The 14,762-nt window shown below is 40.1% G+C and overlaps 1 protein-coding gene and 1 pseudogene across 1 annotated transcript; both read left to right on the top strand.

The window, feature by feature from the left end:
* Positions 1–348: 348 nt before the first annotated feature.
* LOC112471800 lies at positions 349–467 on the top strand (annotated as a pseudogene).
* A 689-nt stretch (positions 468–1,156) lies between these two features.
* On the top strand, positions 1,157–7,750 carry GLOD5 (glyoxalase domain containing 5). Its single transcript, XM_006922752.1, is given in 5 exon segments — positions 1,157–1,219; positions 3,923–4,060; positions 6,539–6,572; positions 6,575–6,594; positions 7,625–7,750. Coding segments are annotated over 5 exon segments (381 nt in total).
* Positions 7,751–14,762: the final 7,012 nt, after the last annotated feature.

Genomic DNA, 14,762 nt, shown 5'->3' with positions numbered 1-14,762 from the left:
CCCCACCTCTTAGCAGCAGAGGGTAAGTGTGGGGTGAGGGATGGGTGGGGATGGGGAAAATCCCAGAGCTCACACCCCAAAAGAATTCAGAAACATTGTACCCCGGGGCACAGAAGATTTAATAGCTTAGAAATCTTGGCTCAGAAACAGACCCATAATAAGTCAGAGAGATCATACCTTAACCCAGCTTCTAACTTTACACTCTTGTCATAGACTCCCAAACAGATCAGAGATGTCACACTCTGGAGACACACCCCTAAAGAGATCAGAGGACTCATACCCTAGAATAAAGGCCCCTCCCCAATACTTTGGGATGGGTGGTTTTTCTGTGTTATTAAGAAGTAACCCAACTATGGCCATGCTACCCTGAACAAGCCCAATCCCGTCTGATCTCGGAAGCTAAGCAGGGTCAGGCCTGGTTAGTACTTGGATGGGATACTACCTAGGAAGACCAGATGCTGTAGGCATAAAAAATAAAAAAAAAAATAAGGGATTGTACGCTGACAAGGTCCTTGCAATCTGTGAGGTAAATCAAGGGTTGCCTCGCCTTAAAAAAAAAAAAAAAAGTAACCCCTTCCACATATATACCTTGTTATTCACATACTGAATGTTTGTGTTCCCCCATCCCCACAAGTCCATATGATGAAGCCCTAACCCCCAATATTATGGTATTAGAATATGGGGCCTTTGAGAGATGATTAAGGTTAGATGAGATCATGAGGGTGGGGTCCTCATGATGCGATTAGTGCCCTAATAGGAAGAGACCAGATAGCTTGCTCTTTCTCTCTGCCATGTGAAGACACCATGAGAATGTGGACAACTGCAAGCCAGGTAGAGAGCCATCACCAGAACTTGACCATACCGATACCCTGATCTCAGACTTCTGGCCTCCAAAATTGTGAGAAAATAATTTTTTTTTGTTTAGGCCACCCAGGCTATATTACTACATTATGGTGGCCTGAGCTGGCTAAGAGACAACTTCAGCTTTTACTTTCAAGGCTCTGAGTTTTATGTCAGAGTCATTGTACTCACACTGCCTACCTCTGTCACCACTAGCAGTCCTCAGCCTGTGCCCCTCCCATTCCTGCCCCTTGATCTCCAGGCACTGAGCCAGAGGGTTATCTGGAGGCCTCACAGCAAGGACACTTAGCTTGCCATGATGTGCCGTCTGCCCTCCAGGCTGCTAACCAGTATGTGGGGCAGGCCTTCAGAGAAGCAGGTGAACAGGGTAGCCCCTAGGAGCCTTGGGCATGGGTGCTGGTACCAAGGCTGGGTATCCCCCAACCCAGGCTTGGTAATCTCCTTCCCTTCTATGCAAACTATCCTGGTGTACTGACATCCATTTTCTCCTCTTCCTCTCTCTTTCTTCCTCTTTCAAAGACAAGCAGAGGGCAGCAGAGGGACATGGAAAGGCCCTGCTCTAACACACGGTCAGCCACAACATGTCTGCAGGAGTGGGCCTGGCTGAGGGCCAGCAGCTCTGCTCCCTCAGGGTGGCTCAGGGGAGCCAGTTCAGCCAGGGACATCAACATGGGGCAGTGTGGGGAGGGGCCAGGAAACAGCACTGACTTTGAGGTTTGCCAGAAGAATTCCAGAGGTCTCTGGCACCCTGAAGGGGACCTCAAAGAAAACTTTGTCAAAAGATAGGAACCTTCCCTGTGAAGGAGGCTAGAGGGAGGACATCATGATCTGGGCACTCTATTATCTACATAGGATTATTGCAAGGAATAAAATGGATTCTACTTTATATAACGCTTGGAACAGGGCTTGGTACACAATACCTCTTATGTGACTACTATGTCTTGACTATCTTTTTATAAACCAGCCTCTCTAACCTTGCCTCGACAAACCTGCATGATCTGGTCTTTGCCTTCTCCTCTTGCTCATGCCTCACTCATCCTTGGTTTCTAAGCCACAGTGGCCTTCTTCCTGTTCCTTAAGAGAGCCAGCCCTGCTCATCCTTGAATTTGCAAAGATGGAACTCTCCATATGCAAACCGGTATCTGGGGTGTGAATCTGAGCTGGCAGGGCATTGAAAAATGGGAGGAATAGGTTGAGGTGATTTCTAATAGACTATCAAAATTGAGGGATGTCGCTAAACAGTGCTTAAGAGAAATCTATAGTTCTAAATGCATAGATCAGAAAAGTTGAAAATCAGTGACCTGAACTTCCATATCAAGAAGCTGGAAAAGGAGCAGCAAATTAATTACTAAGAAAGAAGAAGGAAGGAAACTATAAAGATAAGAACAAAAACTGGTGAAATAGAAAGCAAACATACATTGGAGAAAACCAACAATGTCAAAAGTTGGTTCTTTGAAAAAACTAATAAAATATTAGTAATTTCTGTTTTCTCTCAAGCAGGTAAGAGAAAATATATAAATTACCAATATTAGGAATGAAAAGGGGGTGCTATTACAGATCCTACAGATGTTAAAATGTTAATAAGATTTTTTTAACGTATGACTTTATTTTCAATGGAGCCCAAATGTCAGTTATTTTCTCATCCTATTGCCTCTACTCACGAAAATAGAACAACATAGTTTTGTTTTTGTTTTTTTTTAGCTGGGGCTTGGTGAAATCAATTGTTTAAAATGTAATGGTTAGAAAATAATTGAACGCCGTGGAATGGAATAGAATAAAATAGCATAGGGTGTAATGGAATGGAAAGGAGTAGAAAAGAATAATATAATAAAATAGAAGTCAGACTTTGCTCCAGACACTGGGCCTAATTGTTGTAGTAAATACTCACTAATTGAACAAATATTATTGAGCATCTTCTAGCTGTTTGGGACACAGTAGGTAACAAAACAGAGAGAAATCTCTACCCTCATGAAGCTTATATTCTAGTCAGGGAGGCAGATATTACCATGTGAAAAAGGCCCTGAGGCCAAAGGTACAAGGATGGCCCTTATGAGGAACAGGCAAAAGGACAATGTGGCTTGGAGTTCAAGAGCAATGGATGAGGCTGTAGAGATAGGGGGTCATGGTAGCAAATTTGAATTTTAACAAGATGACCAGAACATCATCACCATCATCATTACTCTTATAGCACTGGTTATATGCTAGGCATAGTTCTAAGCCTTTAAAAATACAACTCTTTTAAAAAATGTTTACAACAGTACTATAAGACATGTATAAAATCATGCCCACCTTTACAGAAATGGAAACTAAGGCACAGAGAGATTAATTAAATGTTAGTCTGGCTCCAGAGTCTGTTCTTTTAACCACTATACTCTGCTATCTATAGTGCCAGACCACAGGCACCTTATAATCCTGTAGCAGATGTAATGTAAATATACAAATTACTAAAGAATGCAAATCAAGAGAAAGACCTGGTGATATGCTGCAGAGGGCAAGAAGTTGTGAGGAGGAGGTGTGCCCTCCCACTGGGTGTCAAGGTAGATCCGTAAACACTGATGCCCAGAAACATTTCTTTCACCTGAGATGCTCCCTTCTTTATCCTGTGATCATAGCTGTGAAATGGGAAAGGAGGGGACTGGGTTAAATTGGCCAATGGAGGGTTTGTACTCATAGAGTTAGGCCTCCTCTGTGTCTTGTCCTTTTTGGAAAAGAGATAAATTCCAGCTTGGGGAAAACAAGAGAGGGTTTGGTCTTGGTCTCCACTCCCTTTATCTTCACCTCTGGAAGGAGAAAGAGAACAGAAAACAGTGGAGAGTGGGAGAGTGGTCATGGCAGACACATGGGCTCTTGTGAATCCACACATGGGCAATAAGACTCTACTAAAGTTTCCTCCCACAACTTTTCCTTTGAAATGGGGGTGAAGAGGAAGTATAGTCACTGGGGGAGATGAGGGGAGGTAAAGTGAAGGAAACAGGAAACTTGGATATGACTAGTGGCAATGTGATCTCTGAATTTTTTTTTTCTTTTCTTTTCTTTTCTTGTCTTTTCTTTTCTTTTTTAGTCATGGAGGGACAGCAGTCAGACCTCTTCCTCATGTCTTATCTATAGACTTGACCACATTGTGATGACAGTAAAGAGTATCAAAGACACTATCATGTTTTATTCCAAAATTCTGGAAATGGAGGTCATAACTTTCAAGGTAATCACTTCCCCTAAAGCCAAACTTCAGGTGGAGTAAAATTGGATTATAATATATTTTTAAAATAACTTTTAAAAACCCACAACAAATCTGTGAGAAAATTTTAAAGGATCAGTGGAGGAGATTCCAAACTATGAATAGTGAGACTTCCAGAGAGAGAATGAAGAAATGGAAGAGAGAAAATTACCATAGAAATAATGCAAGAGAACTTTCCAGTCTTTATATGAAAAGGGTTAACTGAATATCCAGCACATTGAAACTTAGATCTGTTCTTATGAAATTATGGAACATCAAAGTGAAAATGAAGATCCTAAGAGCTTTCTGAGAGGTTAAAAAGAAAAAAAAAAGTAGTTCAACTACAAAGGAAAAAGAAAAATGCAGATATCAGATTTTCCGAGAGTCACATCAGAGACTAGAAGATAATAGAACACCTTCTAGAATCTCAGGGTAAATTTTTCAACCTAGAATTCTATGCCCAACCAAACTATTAATCAAGGTGAGTATAGAATAAAACATTCTTAGACATAAAAAGACTCAGAAATTTTCCCACTTGCTTTAAAAATTGAGAGTACGCTACATCAAAATGAGTGATTAAGCCAGGAATAAGGAAGAAATTGAAGTTAGGACACAGTGGATCCCAAGAGGAAGATTCCAGAAAGATATCCAAAGGACAATCAGTCTAATTGGGGGCAGGAGAAAGAAGGTTCCCAGGAAAGAGAGATCTCAGGGAAAAAAAAAATGGTTTCCAGAGTTTGAATACTACTCCTGAGAATTTGGAACAACTTCAAAAGTGGGAAATGCAGAGAAAGCAAAAAATATATGTTTTAAATTGAAAGGACCCATAGGATGGCAAACAGGATAAAAATTTTAAACCTAACGTGGAACAGTATACATGAAAAATAGAACTGTGCAACATCAAGCTGAATGCATACACAGCAAGATGGACAGGTCTTAAAAAGATCATGGTGAGTGACAGACAAAGAAACAGAGTCAGGTCTAGAGCATGGTACAATTTATAACACACACACACATGAAACAATAATACACTTTTTACAATAACTTATGAAAACCAAAAGATGAACATCAACACATTATAATGGTTGAATAGGGTGGGGACAAGAATGAAGAGTGGAAATAAAAAGAATAAATGCATAAAGAAAACTAAAGAGGGGCATGGGCGATAATGAGGCATATGATGTCTCAGCTCCCTGTACTTGGACACATTAGAATGAAATTTCAGTATATCTAGGATCAAGAAAAGTCCTAAAAGCTGCAGGAGTGGAGAGTGGATGTATCAACTACAAAAGAATGAAAAACAGATTAAATCAGACTTCTTATAAGCAATACCAAGTTTAGGAAGATAATGAAACCACGTATTTAAAAGGCTGTGGGAAAATGACCTGCAACCTCAAATTCTATACTCAGCCAAACTGTTATTTAAATGTAAAAGTGAAATAAAGTCATTTTCTGATAGAATAGATATGGTATCAATCATGGTGATATAAAAGAAAGAAATGTAAAAATGATACAAGAAATGGCAGAGGTTGAAAGGCACAGGAGAGGAAGGAGACATGAAGGGAAGAAGGGCAGGGCCAGTGAGAAACTAGCTGTAGTTCATCTAACAAAACATAAAGATACAAGTGGGTTACTTAAAAATTATAAGGGAACCAAAAGAGAAACTAAAAATGATGATAGAATTGGGAAGAGTAGTAATATAGATGAGTTAACTTTTCATTTATCATAGCAGGGAGACGATAGAAATGTCTAAAGTTGCTAAATCAAGAAATAGTGGCACATTAGTTAGGGACTGTGTTTGGAGGCACATAGGAGAAAATCCAATTAACAGTGGGTTAAAGAAGATAGAGTTCTCTTTTTCTCTTATTTAATGACCAGTCCAGAGGTAAGTAGTTGGGCTCAGACAGGGATGGGAAGAAGGAGGAAGTGAATGGGCAAAAAGTGCCAGCTCAGTGGAGTGGGGAGGTTCCTAGAAGCCCCACTCACAATCTCTGCTTACATCATTATCCAGGCCACCTTAAGTGGCCTCTCAAGAAGGAATGCTGGGAAATGTAGGGTTTTAAAGCTGGGCACACAATTGATCCCATTGAAATTTGGGCAGTGTTTATAAGAAAAAAGGGAGAAATGTATATTAAGTAGGCAAATTGCTGTCTTTGCCATGGGTAGTATAAACATATTATTTGGAGATATGGAAATAATTTCCAGAAGAAATAAACGCACGCACGCACGCGCGCGCGCACACACACACACACACACACTCACACACACACACACACACACACACATACACATTAAAAGCAGTTGCCTTTAGGGAATGAGACTGGGGTGGGACAAGAGGCTGTAGTTTTTCATTAAAAGCCCTGTTCTATTTTTTTTTTAAACTTTGTCGAGGTGCATAGAGGGGGCTTTGCCCCACACTCATCTTGGAGGTTTAGTTCTAGGTTGTTTTCTCTCTCCAAATACGGAGACCGGAAAGCATTGTGTTTTGGAGACCTTACTTTGAGGTCCAGCACCTCAAAGTAAGTCCAACTTCCATTGTTTTTGAGAAAGCTGCTGCTGATGCAGTGAAAACAGAAGCATGACCCAGGGAGGTCTTCCTCAAACTTCAGGCTTAGCGGGTTTCCTCACATCCAGATAATGCCTGTGCACAATTGTTTAATCATTATTTTTATTGACATCATTTTTTCATAAAATATATAAACAAATGCATTTTAAAAGGAAACTTTATATCACCCTTGTAAAAATAGTATACCTAAGTTCTTTTTACATAAATACATTTATGTAAAAAAATGTTCAACCGAGTAAGTGAAAAACCCATTATATCTTGGCACAAAGGAAAGGTAACAGTAAAAACAAACAGCTATAAAAGCATCACAATTTCATTCCACCCGGATTCTAGACATTTCCATTCCCTGAACTCTCTGGGCCGGACATTCCAAAGGGAGATTTTGCAAGTGGTTAAAGAGGTGCTAAGGACTTGTTAGCATCCACCAGAGACTTTCTTCTTGGTATAATCTGAAGGATTGGAAGAGGACTGAAGAGGAACTAATTTCTGATTCACTGTTATTTAATGTTGATGTTCCTGTAACACTTAAAATGATTTAATGTAAAGGGGGCATTGGTTCTCCTATTGGGGAACACAGATCGCGGTCTTGAATATATTCTGTGCAAATATCCTGTATTCCTTCTTTGGAAGGTATCAATGAAAAAGTCTGGTTTAGCAGTAAAGTGAGGAAAGCATAGGAGTTAAGAGTATGGACTCTGGTCTAAACTGCCTGGGTTTGAATTCTGACTCTGCCACTCATTAAATAATACTAGACACTATTATCATCCCCATTTTATAGATGAGGAAACTGAGGTACAGAGCAGTTAGGTACTCTGCCCAAGGTCATAAAGCTGGTATATGGCTGGAGCAGTGGGAGGGAAGGGAAAATGGTAGGAGATGAGGTCAGAAAGATACAGAGGTCTTCTAGGTCCCTATAAGGAATTAAATTTTGGTCTCACACATGGACTATGATGAATGACTTTTGTCTTCTCTTCCCATTTTAGGCTTGTGATGTCCCCATTGAGGAGGGTCCAGTCCCCAGAACTGGGGCAAAAGGGCCCATTATGTCCATTTACTTCCGAGACCCTGACAGAAACCTGATTGAGGTGTCCAACTATATTTCCTCGTGATTGAGGCTGGCCCTCCTCCATTCTGTTCCCTGCAACATTGTCCTCTTCCTTCCTTCCTCCAGACCCTTTCCCAGGCCCAGAGATCTCCAACGACTCCGAGGACTTAGGCACTTGACACATCCTGCTGGGCGAAACTGAGAAGGGTTTGGAATCAAATCTACATGTCTGAATGTCCTCCTTCCAAACTGCCCCAATAAATTAATAACCTCTCATTAATTAATTAATATGAGCTCTTCATTATTATTGTCTTGGTGGTATATATGGGTGTTTGTCTAGTGTGTCAGATCTCTCAGCTGTTTAGGGGGTCAGGGACCAGGGTATGACATCTCTGAAGACCAAATCTAGGCTTAGGCTCTTGAGATTCAGTGCCTCTGACAAATTTCTCCTTGTCCATGAACTCATCTTTTTTCATCCTTTCAGGCTTGCCTCACTCCTTCCAGGTGCTGCCTGCTGTTTCCTCCACCCAGAGGCTTCACTGAAACCCAAGATCTCTAAGAGTCCCATGGAACCTTCACAGACCAGCCCTGATGATACCACCTCCTTTTGGTGTACCTTATTTGGTGCCCCCAGGGGATGTGGCACTTCCTACCTTTAGATTTGGTAGGTCCAGACTCATCTCAACTGAGGCTCAGCTCTTGACAGAGTAGTTGGGACAAGGACAAATTTACTTTGCCCCCTCACCACACCATTCACTCATTCAATTAATAAACATGTATTGAGCACCTACTGTGTGCTTGGTCTTGTTCCAAGCTTTAGACGCACAGAGTTGAACAGAAGAGATAAGCATACCTGCTTGTAGAGCTGCAATTCTAGTGGGAGAGATACAAAATAATTAAAACCAAGTGAGGAAAATATTAAGTATGTTAGAGGATGATAAATGCTTTGCAGACGAAGAAAACATGGAAAAGAGTAAATACAGATAAAAATTGCTGAGACAATTTCCAATATGTAATGAAATGGACAGGAGAAACCTCACCGATAAGGAGATATTTGAACGCAGACCTGAAGAGATGAGGAGGAAGCTGCATTGAGCACTGGAGGAAGAGCATGTCAGGCAGAGAGAAGAGCCAATGCAAAGACCCTGAAGCATGAATGTGCGTGGCGTGTGTGAGGAAGGGCAGGAGGCAAGTATGGAGGGGGAGGAAGCAGTGAGTGAGGGTGAGCAGGAGGAGGTGAGGTTGGAGAGATGGTAGGGACAAGTTGTGCAGAGCCTTGGGAGCCATGGAGAGGATTCTGGCTTTTACTCTGGCGAGGGAGCCACAGGAGGGTCATAAGCAGAGGGAGGCCATGATCTGACTTAGGATTTAATAGGCTTCCTCTGGCTTCTATGAGGGAAATAGACTGCAGAGGTGAAGGCTGAAGCAGAGGGACTGTAAGGAGAGACTACTGCAGTAGTCCAGGCAAGCTATGCTGATGTGTGTGCTGGCAGGGGAGGTGATAAAATAAATGCTTAGATCTGGAGATATTTTGAAAACGGACACTGGACGAGGTCAACAAGAGAGAAAATGTCAACTAGAGAAGAGACCCAAAGACATTTAGAGTTCTGAAACAAGAGGAGGAACAAGCAAATGAGATAGACATAGAGGAAAGGGAAGAGTATGGCTTCCTGAATGAATGAGTGATAGATGAAGGAGTATGTATGAGAGTTTCTTGAGGTGAGAGAGCCCCTAGTCTGTGGACTCTGGTCTCTAAACAGTCCTCACACAGATGGTAGTTCACCCAGGCCCTATGAGTAAACTCCCAGGGAGCTCCAAAAATTCTGGGAAGAGAGGATGTGTAAGGATGTGTTTCAGCATGTGGAAAGACTTTGCCAAAAGCTGTAGCAGGTTTCCTGTCTATTTTTAAAAGACAGCTTGCCTTGGACCCAGACATTATGTGCCTTGAGATAGATGATTTATGGAAGGAAGGAAGGAAGGAGAAGGAAGGAAGGAAGGAAGGAAGGAAGGAAGGAAGGAAGGAAGGAAGGAAGGAAGAAAAAATGGGAAGGAGGGAGATAGTGATGAGGGAGAGAGAAAGGAAGACAGGGAAGGGGGAAACAGGGAGGGAGAAAGGTTGGATAGCAGATGGGTAGATGAATGAATGGTTAAGTGGGCTGGTGGATGGATAGATGGGTGGGTGAGTGGATGGATAGGTAGATTGATACCCCCTGCCCTTGGAGAAACTTTTTCACATGTTTGTGCTCAGAAAGAAGAATATGAGTTTGTAAATTACAGATTTGCTGTAATAGGAAAAAAACTGGAAACAACCCAATGTCCATCAGCCGATGAATGGTTAAACAGACTATGGTATATTCATTCCATGGAATACTACTCAGCAATAAAAGGGAATAAACTTATGAAGCCAGCATTAAACTGATATCAAAACCAGACAAAGACATAACAAGAAAACTACAGACTGATATCTCATGAATATAGATGCAAAAATATTCAACAAAAATCTAGTAAATAGAATTCAGTAACATATAAAAGGATTATACAACATAACCAAGTGGGGTTTATCCCAGGAATGCAAAATTGGTTCAACATTTGAAAATCAATGTAATATATCAGATTAATAAATTACAAAAACTACATGATCTCAATAGAGGCAGAAAAACACATTTGACAAAATTCAACACCATTTCATGATAAAAACACTCAACAAACTAGGAATAGAAGAGAACTTCCTCAACCTGATAAAGGGCACCTACAAAAAACCTACAGTTAACATCATACTAAATGGTTAAAGACTGAAAACTTTCTCCTAAAGATCAGGAACAAGACCAGGATGTCTCCTCTCACTATTCCTATTTGACACAGTTGTACTGGAGATTCTAGTCAGGGCAATTAGGTAAAAAAATATATATATATTCATAATGGAAAAAAAGAAGTAAAACTATCTCCATTTGCAAATGAAATCATCTTATACACAGAAAATCTTAAGGAACCCACAATATATATGAGCTCAGCAAAGTAATAGGATACAAGATCACACAAAACTTAATCATATTTCTAGACGCACTAGCAGTGAGCAATCCAAAAATGAAATTAAGAAATCAATTCTATTTACAATAGCATCAAAAGCAATAAAATACTTAGTAATAAATTTAACAAAAGATAAGCAAGACTCCTATACTAAAAACTATAAAACATTGCTGAAAGAAATTAAAGAAGACCTAAATAAATGGAAGAACATTGCATGTTCATAGATAAAAGACTTTATAGCATTAAGATGGCAATACTCTCGAAACTGATCTACAGATTTAATGAAATTCCTATGCGAATCCCAACTTACTTCTTTGCAGAAATTGACAAACTGATCTTAAAATTCATATGGAAATGCTAGGGACCCAAAATGGCTACAATAATCTTGAAAAAGAAAAACACAGTTGGAGGATTTACACTTTTCAATTTAACAACTTACTACATAGCTACAGTAATCAAGACTGTATGGTACTGGCATAAAAACAGATATATAGATCAATGCAATAGAATTGAGAGTCCAGAAATAAACTTATATATTATAGGCAATTGATTTTTGACAAGTGTGTCAAGAAAAGTCAATGGGGGAAAGAATAGTTTTTTCAACAAATGGTCCTGGGACAGCTAAATATCCACATGCAAAAGAATGAAATCTAACCTCACACCAGATATAAAAATTAATTCAAAATGAATCAAAGACCTAAACGTAAGAGCTAAAACTGTAAAACTTTTAGCAGAAAGCATAAGCATAAATCTTTGTGACCTTGGATTAAACAATAGTTTCTTAGATATGACACCTAAAACATAAGCAACCAAAGAAAAATAAATTGGACTTTATCAAAAATAAAAGCTTTTGTGCTTCAAAGGATACTCAAGAAAATTAAAAGACAACCCACAAATAAGAGAAAATATTTGCAAATCACATATCTATATGGGTCTAGCATCCAAAATATATAAAGAACTATTAAAACTAAACAATAAAAAGACAAATAACCCAATTAAAAATGGGCAAAGAATATGAATAGACATTTCTCTAAAGAAGATGTACAAACGGCCAATAAGCACATGAAAAGGTGTTCAACATCACTGGTCATTAGGTAAATGCAAATCAAAACCACAATGAGATACTACATTACACCTACTAGGATGGCTAGAATCAAAAAGAGGGACAATATCAAGCACTAGAGAGGATGTAGAGAAACTGGAACCCTCATATAGCTGCTGTGGAGAATACTTTTGCAGTTCCTTAAAAGGCTAACATGTAATTACCATACGGTTCTGCAGTTCCATTCCTAGATATATACTCAAGAGAATTGAAAACAGATGTCCACATAAAACCTTTTTACATGAATATTCATAGTAGCATTATCCATGATAACCAAAACTGTGCATTAATCAAATGAATAGATAATGTATAATGTTCATACAATGGAATATTATTCAGCTATAAAAAGGAATGAAATACTGATCCATGCTACAACATGAATCAACCCTGAAAACTATGTAAAGTGAAAGAAGCCAGTCACAAAAGGCCTCATATTATATGATTCCATTTCAATGAAATGTCCAGAACAGGCAAATTCATGAGCCAGAAATTAGATTAGTGGTCGTCAGGGGCTTGGAGGAAGCAGAAATGGAATGAGGAATAACTGCTAATGTGTATAGGGCTTCTATTTGGGGTAGTGGAAATGTTCTGGAATTAGATAGTAATAGTATTGATAGTTGCACAACCATGTGAATAGACTAACCACTAAAATGTACACTTTAAAAGAGTGAATTTTATGGTATGTAAATTATGCCCTAATTTTTAAAAATGAACTATTAATATACACGACCTGGATTAATGTCACAGACATTATGCTAAGCAAAAGAAGTGCATACTGTATGATTCCATTGATATGAAGTTCAAAAACAGGCCCCGACCCCCAAGTATCCTATGTTGCTTGTGGGTACATACATATGTACTAATGGAATAAAAATATTCATAAGAAAGATAAACACCAAACTCAAGACAGTGGAAGGACAAAGGGAAATGGAATTGGTACAAGGATTTCAACTGTATCTGTAATGTTAGATCTCTTTTTTAAAAAATCTTAATCAAATAAGGCAAAATGTTTGATAAAGGTAAATAAATGCTTGTTATAGTATCCTTTATACTTCTCTGTTAAAAAAAAATAGTTTGGTTCTGAGGCAAACATTTGACTCAGCCAGGCTTTGGTTGAAGTTACTGTAGGTGCTACTGACACCCAGGGGGGTTTCTGTCCCCACCCTGGTGGACTCCACAGTTTGGAAAAGGCATGAATAGTCCAAATACCCTGGGCTTGCATCGAGCTCTAGAACCCCAGAAGATGCCAAGAGGGAGGAAACCAGTCAGGGAAGGCTTCCTGGGAGAGAGGACGCTGAGTCTCAAATGGAGGCCTGACAAAGAGGATGCTTGGCCCTGGACACTCCACCCCCACCCTCACCCCCACCGCCAGCCCTCCTTGGTCTCCCCCAAAGCCTGGCCTGGCCCCACCGATTCCCTTATCTACCCACTCCCAGCTGCCTCCCTGCTGGCTGAACTGTTGCCGCAGACTTCTGGGCTCGCGCCCCCTCCACTAGGATGGGGGAGGGAATGGGGTGAGGCTTGGCCTTAGAGCCTTAGGGTTTCTGACTCTTGATGGAGGCAAGGCTCTGAGGCCCCCACTCCCCACCCTTTACTTCCCTTCCTGAACCATTTCTCCCTCCAGTTATGAAAAAATGGGTCATGAGTCCAGCGGCCAAACCCTTGTCTGAGACATAACTCCAACCTGCCCTTCCCAAGGAGGACAGATTCCCCTACCTCTCTGCCAACATTGCAACTACTGTTTCTAATAATAATAACAATGAGGAGAGTTACCATTACAGAGCTCACCATTTATGGTGTGCCAGGCAGGCCCCATGTTGAGTGGCTTCTTAACATTCAATGTGGGCTCAACCATTTTCCAGGTGAAGGAACTGGGCTCAGAGGGTGGCTAGCCCAGGAATCGCAGCAAATCATTGTCAGAGCTGAGACAAGAACCTAAGGCCTTAGACAAATATCTTCATTTCTTTGTGCCTAAACCAGTCTGGAAGATGGGGGCAATTATATGCACTTATACCACAAGGACCTAGTGAGAACAGGATAAAATTATGCACAGAGAGCACTTAGCACAGTGCATGGGGTGGCTTGACAAGCATTGCAGTTGTTGCTATTATTATTATATTAGTGCTAAGAAAAGTATTAGTATCAGAATTAGTATTATCATTATTGTTGATAGAATAATTATTAGTTTTAGAATTATTATTAGTATTAATAGCATTAGATTAGAATTAGCATTAGTAATACTATCACTATTAAAATTAGTCTTATTGTCAATACTTGAATATTAATATTAATAATTAGAATTAGTATTGATATTGGTGTCAGCATATTATTAGCATCAGTACTAGAATTAGTAGTAGTGCTGGTAAAAAAGATCCAAGTACTATCCCTTGTATACAGTAGATACTCAACAAATAAATAAGAATGCTTAACATTTATTGAGATTTCAGATTCAAGTTTCAGATTAAGTTAAACTCACTTAATGGATTTAATCTCATTTAGTGACCCCATCACCCTATGGAGTAGCCACTATTATTACTCTATCTTTATAGATGAGGAATTGAGGTCCAGAGCAGATGATAACTTGCCCAAGGCTGCATGGCCAGTCAGTGGTAGGGCAGTATATAAATGAGGGTGAGCTGGCTCCAGAGTGGATGTCCTGAAATCATCACCACTTAAGTCATAGAGGTCTCTGTCCTCATTCTTACCAAAGAGGCTCGGCACCAGGCATGGCACATAAGCCAGGATCTCAATAAATTCAAAGTCCTGGCCTTGCTCTTTCCTCCTCAAAACTCCCATTTTGCATATGAGAACACCAAGGCCCAGAGAGGCAGATGAGAATGGGAAACTCCCTCTGGGGCTCATGGGTGAGCAGACCCCATTGACTCAGGGCTCTATTCTTGCTCTCTGCCCTCAGTGGGTCTCAGTCTCCCCATCTGTAGAATGGGTG

The sequence above is a fragment of the Pteropus alecto genome, unplaced genomic scaffold (assembly GCF_000325575.1).
Source record: "Pteropus alecto unplaced genomic scaffold, ASM32557v1 scaffold669, whole genome shotgun sequence".
Taxonomy (NCBI): Eukaryota; Metazoa; Chordata; class Mammalia; order Chiroptera; family Pteropodidae; genus Pteropus; species Pteropus alecto.
The sequence above is the reverse complement of the archived record's forward strand: the minus strand, read 5'-3'. Positions and strand labels throughout refer to the sequence as shown.